Raw genomic sequence first — 15759 nt, 5'->3', positions numbered from 1 at the left:
ACTATGACTTTTTATAAGAACTTTTTTGTGACACACTATACTATATACTTTTTTATGTTTTTTTGTGACACACTATACTATATACTTTTTTATGGTTTTTTGTGACATACTATGCTATGAGTTTTTATGGTTTTTTTTGTGAAATACTATACTATGACTTTTTATACTTTTCAGTGACATACTATACTATACTGTGACCTTTGTTTAACATACTATACTATGACTTTTTTTGTGATATACTATACCATACTATGATGTTTTGTGACATACTATACTATGATTTCTTATGTTTTTGTAACGTAAGACTGTTTCCTGACTTTTTGTGACATACTATGCTATGACTTTTTAATGGGTTTTTGTGACATACTATACTATGAGTTTTTATGATTTTTTTGTGAAATACTATACTATGACTTTTTATACTTTTTAGTGACATACTATAACATACTATGATTTATTTTGTGACATACTATACTAAGACTTTTTTATGACTTTTTGTGACATACTATTTTTTGAATTTTTTATAAGACCGTTCATGTGACACACTATACTATGACTTTTTTCTGACTTTTTTGACATACTATACTATGACTTATGATTTTTTGTGACATACTACACCATGACGTCTTTATGACTTTTGTGACATACTATCCTATAACTTTGTATCACATTTTACTTTACTTTATACTTTACTATGACCTTTTTGTACATATTATTGGCATACAATACTATGATTTAGTACTTGTTTAATGACATACTATACTATTACTTATTTATGAAATACTACACAGTACTATGACATTTTTATTATTTTCTTTAGGGCATATTACTGTATATTATTACTTTTTTTTTTACACATAGTATGACATTTTGTGTACTCTCTTTTATGGCATTTTTATGACTTTTGAGTGACATACTATACTATGACTTTTTGTGAAATACTATACTATGACTTTTTATACTTTTTAGTGACATACTATACCATACTATGATTTATTTTGTGACACACTATACTATAACTTTTTTAATGACTTTTTGTGACATATTACTTTTTTTTGTTAAGTCAGGAAGTTTTAGAACATTTTTTGCCACATACTATACTACGACTTTTTGCGACATACTATACTATGACTTTTTTGTGACACACTATACTATGATTTTTTTTTAACATTTTTTGTGACATACTATACTATGACCTTTTATGACTTTTTTGATATACTACACTATGATTTATTATTACTTTTTGTGACGCACTATACTATTACTTTTTGTGACGTACTATACTATTACTTTTTGTGACATACTATACTATGACTTTTTGACGTACTATACTATTACTTTTTGTGACGTACTATACTATTACTTTTTGTGACATACTATAATATGACTTTTTGTGACATACTAAACTATGACATTTTTATGACGTTTTGTGACATACTATACTATGACTTTTTATGACTTTTTGTGACATACTATACTATGACTTTTTGACGTACTATACTATTACTTTTTGTGACGTACTATACTATTACTTTTTGTGACATACTATACTATGACTTTTTGTGACATACTAAACTATGACGTTTTTATGACGTTTTGTGACATACTATACTATGATTTCTTATAGGTTTTTGTGACGTTAGACTTTTTCCTGACTTTTTTGTGACATACTATACTATGACTTTTTCATGACTTTTTGTGACATACTATACTATGACTTTTTATGACTTTTTTTTTTACATACTATACTAAGATTTTTAAAAACATTGTTGCCACATACTATACTATGACTTTTTAGATATACTACACTATGACTTTTTATAAGAACTTTTTTGTGACACACTATACTATATACTTTTTTATGTTTTTTTGTGACACACTATACTATATACTTTTTTATGGTTTTTTGTGACATACTATGCTATGAGTTTTTATGTTTTTTTTTGTGAAATACTATACTATGACTTTTTATACTTTTCAGTGACATACTATACTATACTGTGACCTTTGTTTAACATACTATACTATGACTTTTTTGTGATATACTATACCATACTATGATGTTTTGTGACATACTATACTATGATTTCTTATGTTTTTGTAACGTAAGACTGTTTCCTGACTTTTTGTGACATACTATACTATGACTTTTTAATGGGTTTTTGTGACATACTATACTATGAGTTTTTATGATTTTTTTGTGAAATACTATACTATGACTTTTTATACTTTTTAGTGACATACTATAACATACTATGATTTATTTTGTGACATACTATACTAAGACTTTTTTATGACTTTTTGTGACATACTATTTTTTGAATTTTTTATAAGACCGTTCATGTGACACACTATACTATGACTTTTTTCTGACTTTTTTGACATACTATACTATGACTTATGATTTTTTGTGACATACTACACCATGACTTCTTTATGACTTTTGTGACATACTATCCTATAACTTTGTATCACATTTTACTTTACTTTATACTTTACTATGACCTTTTTGTACATATTATTGGCATACAATACTATGATTTAGTACTTGTTTAATGACATACTATACTATTACTTATTTATGAAATACTACACAGTACTATGACATTTTTATTATTTTCTTTAGGGCATATTACTGTATATTATTACTTTTTTTTTTACACATAGTATGACATTTTGTGTACTCTCTTTTATGGCATTTTTATGACTTTTTGTGACATACTATACTAGGACTTTCTTACGACAAAAAATTATTCATGACACTACATAACATTTGTATGACATTTTTATGACATACTATAATATGACATTTATTACTTTATTGTAACATTTAATTATGACAAAATACATTATGAATCTTAATCTGCAAAGTAACCAGAAGCTATAGCTCTAAAATATATGTATTTGTCTTAAAATAATTATATTTCCCTCTAAAATGTTAGCATAAAATGGAAATGCTAAAGTATGTTAGTAAGTAAATATGTAAAGAACAAGTACTTTGAATACCTAAGTACAGTTATTGAGTAAATGTTCTTAGTCTCAGGCATAACAAGTGGTAGAGAGAGTACAACAATAGAGGAAAACATTTCTTTGTAGTTAAAATAAAAAGAGGAGAGTTTCCAGGTTTAGAACACAAATACATCCATTTTAATTTGAGAAAATACAAAAAGAAACCATGTACAATCTATGTACAACCTTTTTGTACAAGACAGTATATTTATCAGCAGATTATATTTGACAGAGTCAGGTAGATCAACTCAGCACCATCAAATAATCCATGTATCCATCATATCTAGAACACATCCAAACTAATTAGACTGCTATGTCAAACTCCTGTTTGCTGCAATGACGATGTGCCAACAAATCCTATCTGTGATACGCAAGAACAATGTCCTGAATTCTTCCTGAACTGATAGGCAGCCAAACGTAATAAACAAAAATTGCAACTTTTCTTTTTTTTTTTTTAAACAAAAAAATTGCTGAATGCAATTTTAATGTATTGTTAAGACTTGAGACCCACCTCCCATCCCAATAAGTTTTATATGTTCTATTATATCTAGTACAATTCCCAGCAAATAAGTTATTATATCCATCCTTTACAGCAAAAAATAGATTAACAAAAATAATGCAACATACTGTAACAGTAACGTATGACGTATCATAGTCTTTGTTTTGTTCAGTAGACAACAACACATCTGATGTTACAGGCATGTGCCTCTATGTGCATCTTTCAGTCATCCATATGCGCAGACTATATGTGTGGTATGATGACCGGGGCTTCCATCTGCCCCAGCTGTCTCTCTGAATGCCACTTTTCGCTATAGTGGGACTTAATATGGGCCCTCCTCTTGACCTTCTACATTGCCTGGCACTATACTTGCATGGAGGCATTAATGGCTTGGATGTTCTCCATGCAAGTACATTACACCGTTCTCATAGTGGAAAACACTTGGACTCAGCTCCCTCAAAGCGAGCTTGTGTCCCAGAATGACTGAAGGATGCTTGCTTAACTAAACTCTTCATGGCACTTCAAAAAACACTCTAAAAAACTTTAGAGGTATACAATGCAAAGACCTAAAACATCTAACAGAGACATATGACAAGGTGTAGGAAGGAAAGAAATCTCAGTCCAGTGTTGTGAATAATGCCAGCCTGAATGAGTCGCACAATGAGGGTTCAGGTAGAAAAAGCACAGTAATCAAGCATAAGGAAAACAAATGGTGCATTACTTTATGAGTTTATGTTAATGCCAGTTTGCAGCATGTACCGTTTTATTTCTGAACAATGCTATGTTTAAGTACCCTAATAAAATACTCTGTAAACAAATAAGAAGCAGTTGTGACAGATTGTGACAGATGACAAGCTGACAAAATGGAATGTAAACCCTGTAATAACACAAAGTAATAAAAACAGGGAAATTAAGGATGTTCTCTCTTTTGATAACCTCTGCTGAATTGGTGCTACCTTCTTCTTTGTAATGACTGATAAACCAGATCAAATTCCGCCTGACTTTTCCTACTTAATATTCTCCCACAAGAAACCAGGATATTTCATTTTCAAGATTTGTCTTTTTTTCAACATAACAATCAGTTTGTCGATTCTATGTATAATAAGTTAATGCCATTATCAAATATTAATAGTTCCTTAGTGTTCAGGCTAGCAAGATGCCATTACCAACCCAATTATACATACATTTCACTCACATGTTTTCTGAAAAGAAATCTATTTGCTACAAAGTGTGTCAACGATGTAATCACAGTTCAAAAGTTCACTTCAGGACAATGTATATGAGGCTTCAGTATATTTGCAACACACCCAATAGACGGACATTGAAGCTCAGATCATTTTGTTTGAAAAAGAAATGTGGTTTATATAATGGGTTGAATTTACACAAACATATTTAGCACAATATTATGTTTTTCATATTCCAATTTTTTTTCACTTAATTTTTCTTTATAGCCTATAGAGAAGAATCACTGCAATAAACTACTGTGTGTCCCTGTCATATTTGAAATCTGATTTTGTGGAAAACACCAGCACACTGTGCTTAGGTGTAAAATACACACTCTTCCTCCACACTAGAGACCTAATTTAGGTCAAACAGAACTAATGAAGGTTATTCAGTTCCGGCCTGCACACAGAGAGAGCAACTCTATGATCTTCACGTTATTAATACCACTCTGTTCTGCTCTCCACCTAAATACACCATTTACCATCCCATAACTCCTTTTCACCTATCTTTCCGTCTGCATGTTTGCAGCTAGGGATGCTTAGCAGTAGACACATTATTTAATAGATATGGCTCATCTGTGCATCTAGAGGAGTCAGATGAGCCTTAATCTATTTCTACAAGCACCCAACAGTCTCTATAGCTGAGCTGCCAGGCTGAAGACGGTAGTTTCACAATGCAAGCTAGTCTAAGCTTTATTGGCTCCAGAGTGATGCAGTTGTTAAAGAGGGCACAGAGGGGTGATATAGTCCAAGACAAAATCCTTTGATATGTAGGTAAAAGATTATTTGAGTCTTTTAATCTCCCGTAGTACTTTTCACTTGGTTCTTGTCTAGAAAAATAAGTACAAATTGATTATGTTTATGGATACAAAATAATTATGTTTAAATGTATGAATTCAACTACATATTTGCATGAAGTTTATGTATTAGGAGTACAAGGCTAACGCCTCAATCCTCCATCACTATCCCATCTGGATTTGGATCTAACAGTGCCTAAATGTGCAAAACACACACTAATGTTGCACACAGGCTAGCATAAAGAACACTGGTTCCTCTGCAGTATCCTTATTAGCAGTCTGTGTGCAGTGTTGCATTTCCACCCATCTATGTTTGAGCATTTCCCCATGTGAGAGGACCGAACATAGCAGCTTAACTCCTGAGAGTTTTGAGGCGTGTGACATCTGGATTGGCAACAGAGAACATCCAAGCTCTTTACTGCCTCTGTGCCAACCCTGTGCCAGGCAGTTGTTTTGATCAGAGGAGGACCCATTGAAGCCCACTTTTATGCAATATGTGGCATTTCTTTCCTCAGACATGTACTTTTTGTAACAGACGAAACATTCAGAAAATACACCACTCTTTGTGATCCCAAATTCTGCCGCAGATATCACGGCAAAGCGTCAACGGTGGACACGCAGCTGCTGTTCGTGTTAGCTTGGCTCAATCATAGTTTGGGATTTTGGTCTGATTTTTGATGCAACATAATAATTTTGTTTGTAGATCCAAACCCTCTAGACTTGTCTACTCTTTTTTTTGTCTACCATGACTTTCATTTTTAGAGCAAAGTTTCCACATGCTGTTCCTTTAAAGGTGCACCATCACATACACGGCGATGGAGGAGATGAGACCACTGATCAGGACGAGTGGCTGCGATGCACACTCTCTCACACACACACACACACACACACACACACACACACACACACACACACACACACACACACACACACACACACACACACACACACACACACACACACACACACACACACACACACAGACAGACACAGCGTGCACATAACGTAAATGCTCCTGAACACATGAAGGACAAGGGTAGTTGTTTTTCATCCTTCTCATGTACGCAGGTTGATCAACCGCACTGTATCTGTTATAGAAGGGGGCTCAGGCACATATCATGCGATAGGCGCTTCAAACAGAGTCACAGGCTTTATGATCTGACGTATCAGCAGATACATACAGCAGGTACAGGGTTCTCTTTCCGCCAGTATACGCCAACACTGCACCATTCTTTGAGTTTTTAGACTACTGTTATGAAAGATTACTTTGTTCAGCAGGAGTGGAATGCTCTCACTCAACATGATGAGTCAATAGTGAAGTAGCAAACCTTAAGCAATGACATGATGTAAAACAACCCAAGAACAAGACTAGTATGCTTTCGAAGCCAAGCAGCCCTCCCTCCCTCTTCCTTTCTTCCTTCCTTCATCTCCTCAGAGACATTTTATTGGAGGGGGATCTGATGGTTCCAGTTGTTCTGTCAAAAGAAACTTGTTCAGTTTTAGTGCAAATAGAACAGAAGCCAGGGGATATGAAGTTGATGAATCCAGCTGGTTTGACGTGACGCATCTGGGCGGATCTTTGGGAGATGATATTAACATGTTATCGCTGCAACCCTCATCCTCCAATAACCAGTCACCTTAGCAATGGGGTCTGGTCACACGAAGAGGTGAACTATTGCAAAGAATTACAGGAAGTACTCTTTTTTTTCAATTCTTAAAATAAATCCAAAAAGTGCTAGGGGGAAGGGGCTGTACAATCCTTATTTGATTGTCATTATGTACATCACTATGGATACATTAATAAATAAAACTATGTCCAAGAGCATGGAAGTAACATTAAAGGTATACACAAGGGGAGGTCCCTTCTAGTTTGGGTTTCTGTCCAACCCTTGATTAGAAGAATGAGTGAAGAGAAATGTGTCAGTCTTCTACATTTCTGTCGTCGTCATCATCATCATCATCATCATCATCATCATCATCATCATCAATCCTCCATGGGTGATCTCCCATCTCTTTTGAAAGAGCGTACAGATGCCTGGTGAGTCAGCAAGAAAACCCTGTGTTCAGCATTCATCTTCAACTTCTCTGATTGGTGGAATCAGACTACTAGTGGATTTGTATTGGTTGACTTGGTTGGCCATGTGAGTGCTCATGGGCTTGATCTGAATATTCCGTGGGTAGGCATTTTCTGGTTCATCTGTAAACCATTTCTTTTCTGAAGACAAGAGAGAAAGAAGAGAAGACAGAATTAGTTTGAAAAAGTATGCAACGTTGGATTACTTACAACCATAGTGCCTCAGTTTAAGTGGTAGATTTGCATGGCATTCTTTGTGATTAGCATCAAACCGTGACGTCCAGTTAAGTCTGTGTTCTGGTGCACTGAGCCAATTTGAATGTCATGGTGCTGACATGGTGGCATTGTGTAATCAAGTACAGTTGTGTAAGTAGATGGCTATAATCAGTCAGAATACTTCATTTTAGATAACAAAGATATCATCCTAAGGGTCTTGTTCAGTTCTTAAGTGTTACAGGTTCCCCATATTACATAAAACTTTTTCACTTCCTCCTGTAATCTAGCCGTTTTTGAGAGAGATTTCTGATGCAATCGTAATACAACGTAGGAGAATGAAATTTAGTTTGTGATGCTCATAGCAACAGTGTCCACAGTTTTCAATGGAACTGCTTTCTACGAAGGAAATAGTCATGAAAAAAGCTCTCAAGCTGGTTCTGTGGATTATCCAAACTAGATTTCCTTCAAGGTGCAAAGAGACGGAAATCGGTGGTTCGACTGGGGCTGCATAAATTGAGGTGAATAAACATATAGTAAATGAAAAATGACTTAATTCTGTGTGTAATGTATATATAGACAAAGAAGAAAAACTGGAGGAAAATAATCAAAGGGCCTGAGTTCCTGGTGAATTCTGAGATGACACACACGACTGTTGGTGCATATGTTGCTAGCAAACTACATCTAACATCTGTACAGTCTGTGCATTAGCGGTTTGTGTGATCCATGTTTATTTGCCCCAAACACATTCTGTTTGACTATATTTTAGCAGAGACACTGTTTCTGGAAAGCAAAGTTGCTGAATGTCATTCTTTAATACTGTTAGCACCACAAACAAAATTCTATTCACTTCCCTTTATGTTGGGATGGAGGCAAAAATCTCTGAGATAAATATCTCAAAACCTGGAAAAAAATACATTTAACTATTTGAATATATGAAAATAGAAAATATGTCGTAATTTGAATAAGATGACCCTTTAAGCTAACTAATAATTTACACATAAACGGTATCTGAAACAGTCACATTTCATAGTAGGCTTTAATCTCATTATGTGATGGAAGAGACTTGGAAGAGTTGGATATGTCATTTGAGAGGGAATCTCTTCATGTTTAAGTAGGCTATGAGAGCAATGTTTCTGAGGAAATGGAAAGGTGTATGCAAACTGTCAGAAGTCTGTAAACTCTCTCCTAGCACTTTACAGGCATCTGCAATGCCATTCAAGATGTCACTTCCTTTTGGGTGAAGTTGTAATATTACATTTTAACTTTGCTATGTGAAGCAATCCTTGTGTGTGTGTGTGTGTGTGTGTGTGTGTGTGTGTGTGTGTGTGTGTGTGTGTGTGTATATATGTTGGTGAATGTGTGTTCATATACATGCAGGCTTGCATGTGTGGAGATTAATTTGTGTGGGCCTGTGTGTGCGTGTGTGTGTGTGTGTGTGTCAGCAAGCTTAATGCTGCAGGGCCGTGTGTTACAGCACAGACATTTGATGTGTAGAATTATGCCTGAGGTGAAGCAAGATGTCTGCCATCTCTCTCCAGAGTCTGCTGCTGATACGGTGAACTTAGTGATGTCGCCTCAAACCACCATATCAGGTGCACAGGGTTACAAGGAGGTAACTTACAGACTCATATGCCCGTTCAATTTAGACTTTAAAGTGGTCACACCTCCCACTTTCTCGGTGTGACCGATGGCACAGGGCTGGACACACTTTCTTAAAGTTCTGTGAAGAAGTAAGCAATTGGCTGCATCAGGGGGATTTGAATCAGTCTGACCTACATGTGAGCTATGATTTTGATTTATACAGTCAGGCAACATGTTACTGTGATTTATGCCGATGCTGGTGCAATAATAACCTACTCGACAAGAGCATCAGTATTAGATCTAAAAGTCTGCTACAATAATTAGCATTTAATAGGAGGGAAGATGTGCAAACACACAGACCTCTCACACAATGCAAACCATCTCAAGTTGAAATAAATCATAAAAAGGCATGATAAATGAAGGGAAGAAACAATGTGAAAAAAGGATTTGTCTGGAGGAAAAGAAAACTCATATCATCAAGGGAAAAACTGAGGTAAAGGCACAAAGAAAGGGGGGTTTCGTCTCAACCTCATGCAATGTGGAGATGGTCCTGATCACGGCAGGGAGGGGGGCAGGAGCAGCAGCAGACATTTTGCTTTCCAGGTGAAAGCAAACTTAAACTGAGGCATGGTTTCAATAACATCTAAATAACATAATAAATAAAACAAACTCCCCTCGTCATAACAATATCCACAGAGGACATAGTTATGATCAGAACCCCAGGTAAAGGTTGCTAAGACATGCAGAATTGTTAACTTGCATACCTTGGCCCATTCTATTCATCCTTGTTGCACTTCAGAAAGAGAGGTAAGTAATCTACTGTAAGTGAGTAGTATTTACAGTCAATACACAACTGACAAATGACTAGTCCAACTAAGGCTTACTTATTGTTACTACTACAGTATTTAGGCAATATCATACATCTTAATTTTAAGATGTATTGAGGGCTTACCGTCTACCATATAAAAACTTCTTAAGTACAATCATAACAAATCTGCATGCTTTTAGAATATATCACGATTTCAAAATTACTTTATTCTCCTAGATGAAAATTAAATTCAAAGTGTATTTTTTTGAGGGGGAGGGGGATTAGGAGTAAATAACATGTATGTCAAAATATTTCACCAAATTTGAAATAATCTTATAATTGTATAACAAAAATAACAGGAAAGAGGGCTATCAGCATGGGCATGCAATAAAGCAGTACAGCTGCACTAAAAAAATATCAACACTGCTAATGAGGGGTGATCTTATGAGTAACATTGTAGCAGTAATGTCAGCCAAATGTGCTTTATAATCAATTTTAGCTACAGTAGGTAAATCACAATACATTACATCCATGATCGAGGCGTACTGATCATGTGAGGTAAATGCGCTCAAATATCCAACAAACAACAATTACTTACTACACAAATATTAAGAGTTATACACAAAATGACTAAATATTAAGACAGATACAACAGGTAGACCTAACAACATACTGAATGTGTGTTGTGTTGTATTATGTCAAATTATTTGGCTGTGGTGGAGACCTTTACTGTAAGCTTGTTTCCAACCACAATGGCTGTGCCATCCAAACAAGTGGTTTTATTGTTTACAATGCCACAGACCTAATAAGTAAGAAAAGACTCTCAACATTCTTTGACTACAATAAATGAGCTTTCCACAAAGCGAGTTTACCATTTTGTTCATGTCATGTTATGATTGCTGTGATGTGAGAGTGAATACCACATGCACATGATTATGAGGTAAATGCACAATGTAACACTAAGCATGGTAGCAGAGCACAAATCACACAAACAATCCACCAGCACACAATACACAGTATTTATCAGTCTATATGTCGACAGTCTGCACACAAACACACACATCTTAAAAACACAGGTCATGTATAAAACACTAAGCATGCAGACAAAACTCTACAGGACACGTGAGGCCACATACTTCTGTTTGTCGCGGGCCTCCCGGGTCTTACTGTTGCGGTTCTGCCGGTTGGAGGGCGGGATGGAGTGGACAGAGGAGCTCTTTTTGCTGGAGGAATGGGAGGAGTGGGAAGAGTGGGACAAGTTTGTCCGGGACTGGCCTGCATTATGGTCGAACTGCATGAGGCAGAATATCAGGTCTGTGGGCACGAGCTCAAACTCATACGGTGGGTTCGTGATCACATACCTGCCCAGAAAACAAATGTTAGACAAGAATAAACTTTTATGATCCTTGTGGGGAAGCAGCAAATAGTGAAGGATACATCAAAGAAAGAAAGGCATATATTGAGTATACTTCATCACTAGAACATTTAAGGAAGGAGCAATATGGATAAATGTATAAGAAAATAATTATCAAACTTTAAGATGTGTAAAATTTCAGAGGTTAAACTTAAGCACTTAATGTAAAGAGACAAATTAGAATTTGATATGTAAATATAAACATGCAAATTAATTTGTGAATTATGCAAAATAGAAAATATACTGCAATGTACATATATTCCATTTACAAATAATTAATGGATTTAGCATAGACATATGCATTATAATGAAAATGAACATAATTAACAAGAGGTCATGTATATTAAATGAAGGATGTGTTTAGATGGAGACATATATGTTTATTTAACAGGACATACTTAATTCTGTTTAATATTCAAGAAGCACTTGGAGCGATATTTACTTGACTTACACTAATGTACATTTTATACTACTGTATATAACAGGATATTACAGAATATGACCATCATTGTACCGTATATATTGAGTAGCCTACATAGTTAGAGTTAATGTTATAGTTCTATCTTCAGTCTATTGTAATTTTATTTTAGTCTATTGTAATAATATTGTACTAACTAGGCCTCAATTCTCACCTACCTAATTTGTTTTTGTGATTTATGTGAAGTATTTATTTTTGTATTTATTGTAAGGATCCCCATTAGCTTATGCCTAGATGACCAGCTAGTCTTCCTGGGGTCCAAAACAACATTTAATTAGATAATATTAAAAGATTTCATAACATATACTGAAAAGAAAAGAAATTTAAAAAATAAATAAATAAATACAACAATATCTGCTTACAAAACTACATGACAAAGAAGAAAAATTACAATTAAAATTACATGAAAACAATAACAAATCAAGCAAATAGAGAAATATCTTGAATATATATATATATATATATTATAGTATATTACATGGCTAACATTAAGGTAGCTCACATTGAAATAGTAGCTGCTGTAACACTGCACAATTGACCCTTTGGGATGAATAAAGTACTCTATCTATAACCCTAAATATTCAGTGAAAAGTCAAAGGCAGAAATTGTACCGTTTTGTACACGGGCTCGGGCAATTGAGGTGAGCGTCTCTTAATCTGTAGATTCCAAAACACAGCATGTTGTACGTCTTCAGTGCTTTACAGAATAAATCTCCGTAGCAGCCGCCATCCTGATGAACAACAGAACAACAGAACAAAGACAGCGTCAGTGAGTGAGTAGGTTACCCTGAAAATCTGGATCAGTGGCCATAAATGTCATTCTTTGTAAAGTTGAAGTGAAAATTCAATGTTCTGCATTGCTAAGGCTTTGCTTAGGAGCGAATACTGACTGTAACAATCAGCAATGTTTTTAAATTATGCCAAAATTCATAAGAAAAAACTAAATTACTTCAGTATTGGAAGTTAAGAATAACAATAACAAAAACCTGTAAAAACAAGGTTGGAACCAATTAAACTTGGAATTCATTGTTCTCTCTAAAGCCCTCTTCCCTCTCCACCCACTAAGGCCTGCTTTGCGTGATCACTGTTCTTCACATTGGATTAAGGGCCGCGAGGAGCGGAGGCGGCCAGATGTGTGCTGCTGGGTAGTGCCAAAACGTGTCATCTTCGCTTAAACATCCACTTACCCCCAAGTCGGCAAATGGCCCGTCGTAGAGGGCTAGCTGGGCGACGCGACACCTGTCTCTGTTGGCCAGTGTTTGCGGTGTGCTGTAACCACCTCGGAGGGCGTTCTCCTCAGCCAACAGGCCCTCCAGCTCTGGTGTGGCTCCCCCTGTGACCAACGTCCGAATCAGCGTGAGGATGTTATCATTAAAGTATGTCTGGGGAGAAGAGGGAGGGGGGATATCAGTGTTATGGGGATATGAGTCACAAGTAGGGTTGTGGCAGATGTGGGAAGAAAGTGCAGCCCCTATCATGTCGACCCTCAGCCTGTCTCTTCACATAGAGCTGACTGGGTGGTAAGAAAAAACACCAGGAAAGACTACAGAGAACTCACTGTCTTGTACACCATTCCTGGGATGCCATATTTTCAGTAGCTTTAAAGGCTCAGTTAACCAAAATTACAAAAATCTATTATCATTTACCTCCAGTGGTATGTAGCCATGCAAATAGTTTTGGTCTTATTTGCTCCGGATTTAGATATCTGTCTTCGAGACATCTTCCTCCACCCATTTACAACAGATGTGTTTGTTGTATTTCTAACATTGATTAATTATGTTCTAAAAATTCAACAGAAACATGCCTTCGCAGGTTTTGCATTTTTGTTGCTTTGGATAATCCAAAGACCTCGCTGTGTAAAGTTTTTATTATATATCTTTACAACAGAAGCAATAGTCGTGACACAATAGCGTTTTCTGTGGATTATCCAGACAGAGTAACAAAATCAAAGAAAGAAATGTTGCTGTTGCATTTTTAAATGCCCATTCCTCTCCACTGTTTCGGGGTGGAGGCGACACTCTTGAGACAGTTTTATTTAAGATAAGTGATATACTTATTATAAATAAAAACAATAAAAAAAATCTCGTAGAAGGTTAAGGCAAATATGCATAAATGTATCAAATTTGAGAGAAACAATGACATTTTGATAACCATACTAGATGTGGGATCATCATGTTAAATAAAACAGGTAGTTCAACTATTCTTTCCTCTGGGAACGCTGACCTACACACTGTATGATGTCCGCTTCTGAAACAACGATTTAACTGCGCTCTGCGGATGTTAGGTTCTCTTGTCCTTCAAGCCGATCAGGACCTGATTTTGCTGTGTGTGAAGACAGCCGATGTCACTCGGCAGCCGGGCCAGAGCGGCAGCTCCTCTCCCCGGGCCCCTGACAGGCCTGCAGAGCCTCATGATGGATGAGCACTGTCCATTAGCTGGCTTCACCTCTGACCAGTGCCAGACTACAGCTGACGCCTGCTCTACTCCGCGCTCAGCTCGGCTCTGCACGCCCCTCTAACCCCTCACTCACTGAGAGGGCTGCTGGAATTAAGCCATCACAGCACCAAAGGGAAAACCACAGTTGGGCATGACAGGGGGTGGGGGATGTTTCTTTAGCCTGTTACAGCTAAGCTTGTGTCATCGCCATTACGCTAACCTTCAACACTTACTTTGTTAAAAGATGTAAATAGGCTCTTAAAAGTTGAATACATAATACTTTAGTTGAGAAGTGATGCAAACAATTTACATATTGATGTTAGTGGAGCTGGTTGGCATGTTTGATGAATGTACTGTACCATTTCATTTACCAACTTCTGCCTACTTAAAATGACAAAATTGTGCATCAACTGAAACTCTTTGATAAGGTTACCCCTTTTTCTCTACTGGGGTAGCATTACATCTCATAGTCTAAGATTAGCTACTCTTTAATATTAACTACTGATATGTCTGACATTGTTTTCTTTAGTAACCATAAACTTGAGTTTCTAATTGAATGTGAAATAACAGAATTGTAGAGTCACCACTACCAAAAAAGCAAAAGCAATGTTCATTCTGGGGGCACTAAATAAAAAAAAAAAACTCCTAAAGTTTTCTCAGGTCCATTTTTCGAGTCTGACTCACTTCAAAGTTGCTCATCCTGATGTTTCTACCAGTGCAACAACATGCAATTGTTACCCAGTGGGCACAGCCTCCCTATGTGCTCTGTGTGAAACTCTTAACTTTATCTTTTTGAAATTTTTAATATGACTCTGTTATAGGATCCAAACACGGAAAATCAGAATTTGTTTGCAAAATGTATAATTTTGAAAAGTGATTTTGAAAAACACTCAAAAACACAGCGAGTGTAAAGTGTGTTTGAGAACTCACTGCACTCATCAGGGAGTCGAGTACACTGACAGCGAAGGCGGTGCCGCAGGCGAAGGGCTGAGTGAGGTACAGCTCAGTGTCTGGGTCGTCATCATCATCTTGGTCCAGGAACTGAACATTTGAATCGTTCACTGAGAGAGGGGAGGGAGGGAGTTAGAGACAGGCACTGTGAAGAGGCATGGGCCAAACACACACACACATACACCAACACACCTGAGAGTTCTTTGTTTATTACATTTAAAAAGATGTGTATATATATCATGGTAATGTAACAGAAACATCTCAGGTATATGGG

At 36.2% G+C, this 15759-nt stretch overlaps 1 protein-coding gene across 3 annotated transcripts in view; it reads right to left on the bottom strand.

Moving 5' to 3' along the window:
- Positions 1-6488: 6488 nt before the first annotated feature.
- Positions 6489-15759, bottom strand: part of kcnma1a (potassium large conductance calcium-activated channel, subfamily M, alpha member 1a) — a 137612-nt gene continuing 128341 nt past the window's right edge. Inside the window, exons 24-29 of one of the 3 annotated variants that reach the window (XM_028602955.1) lie at positions 15465-15595; positions 13286-13480; positions 12711-12829; positions 11344-11568; positions 10164-10192; positions 6489-7743 (exon numbers count right to left, since the gene is read on the bottom strand). In XM_028602955.1, the coding sequence (XP_028458756.1) occupies positions 7592-7743; positions 10164-10192; positions 11344-11568; positions 12711-12829; positions 13286-13480; positions 15465-15595 (851 nt within the window). In that variant the 3' untranslated portion in view covers positions 6489-7591. Of the gene's footprint in view, positions 7744-10163; positions 10193-11002; positions 11569-12710; positions 12830-13285; positions 13481-15464; positions 15596-15759 lie in introns of those variants that run through there. The other 2 variants (XM_028602954.1, XM_028602952.1) reach the window with 2 other exon arrangements.

This window comes from Perca flavescens, chromosome 17 (assembly GCF_004354835.1).
Source record: "Perca flavescens isolate YP-PL-M2 chromosome 17, PFLA_1.0, whole genome shotgun sequence".
NCBI lineage: Eukaryota > Metazoa > Chordata > Actinopteri > Perciformes > Percidae > Perca > Perca flavescens.
This window is presented reverse-complemented; position numbering and strand designations above follow the sequence as displayed.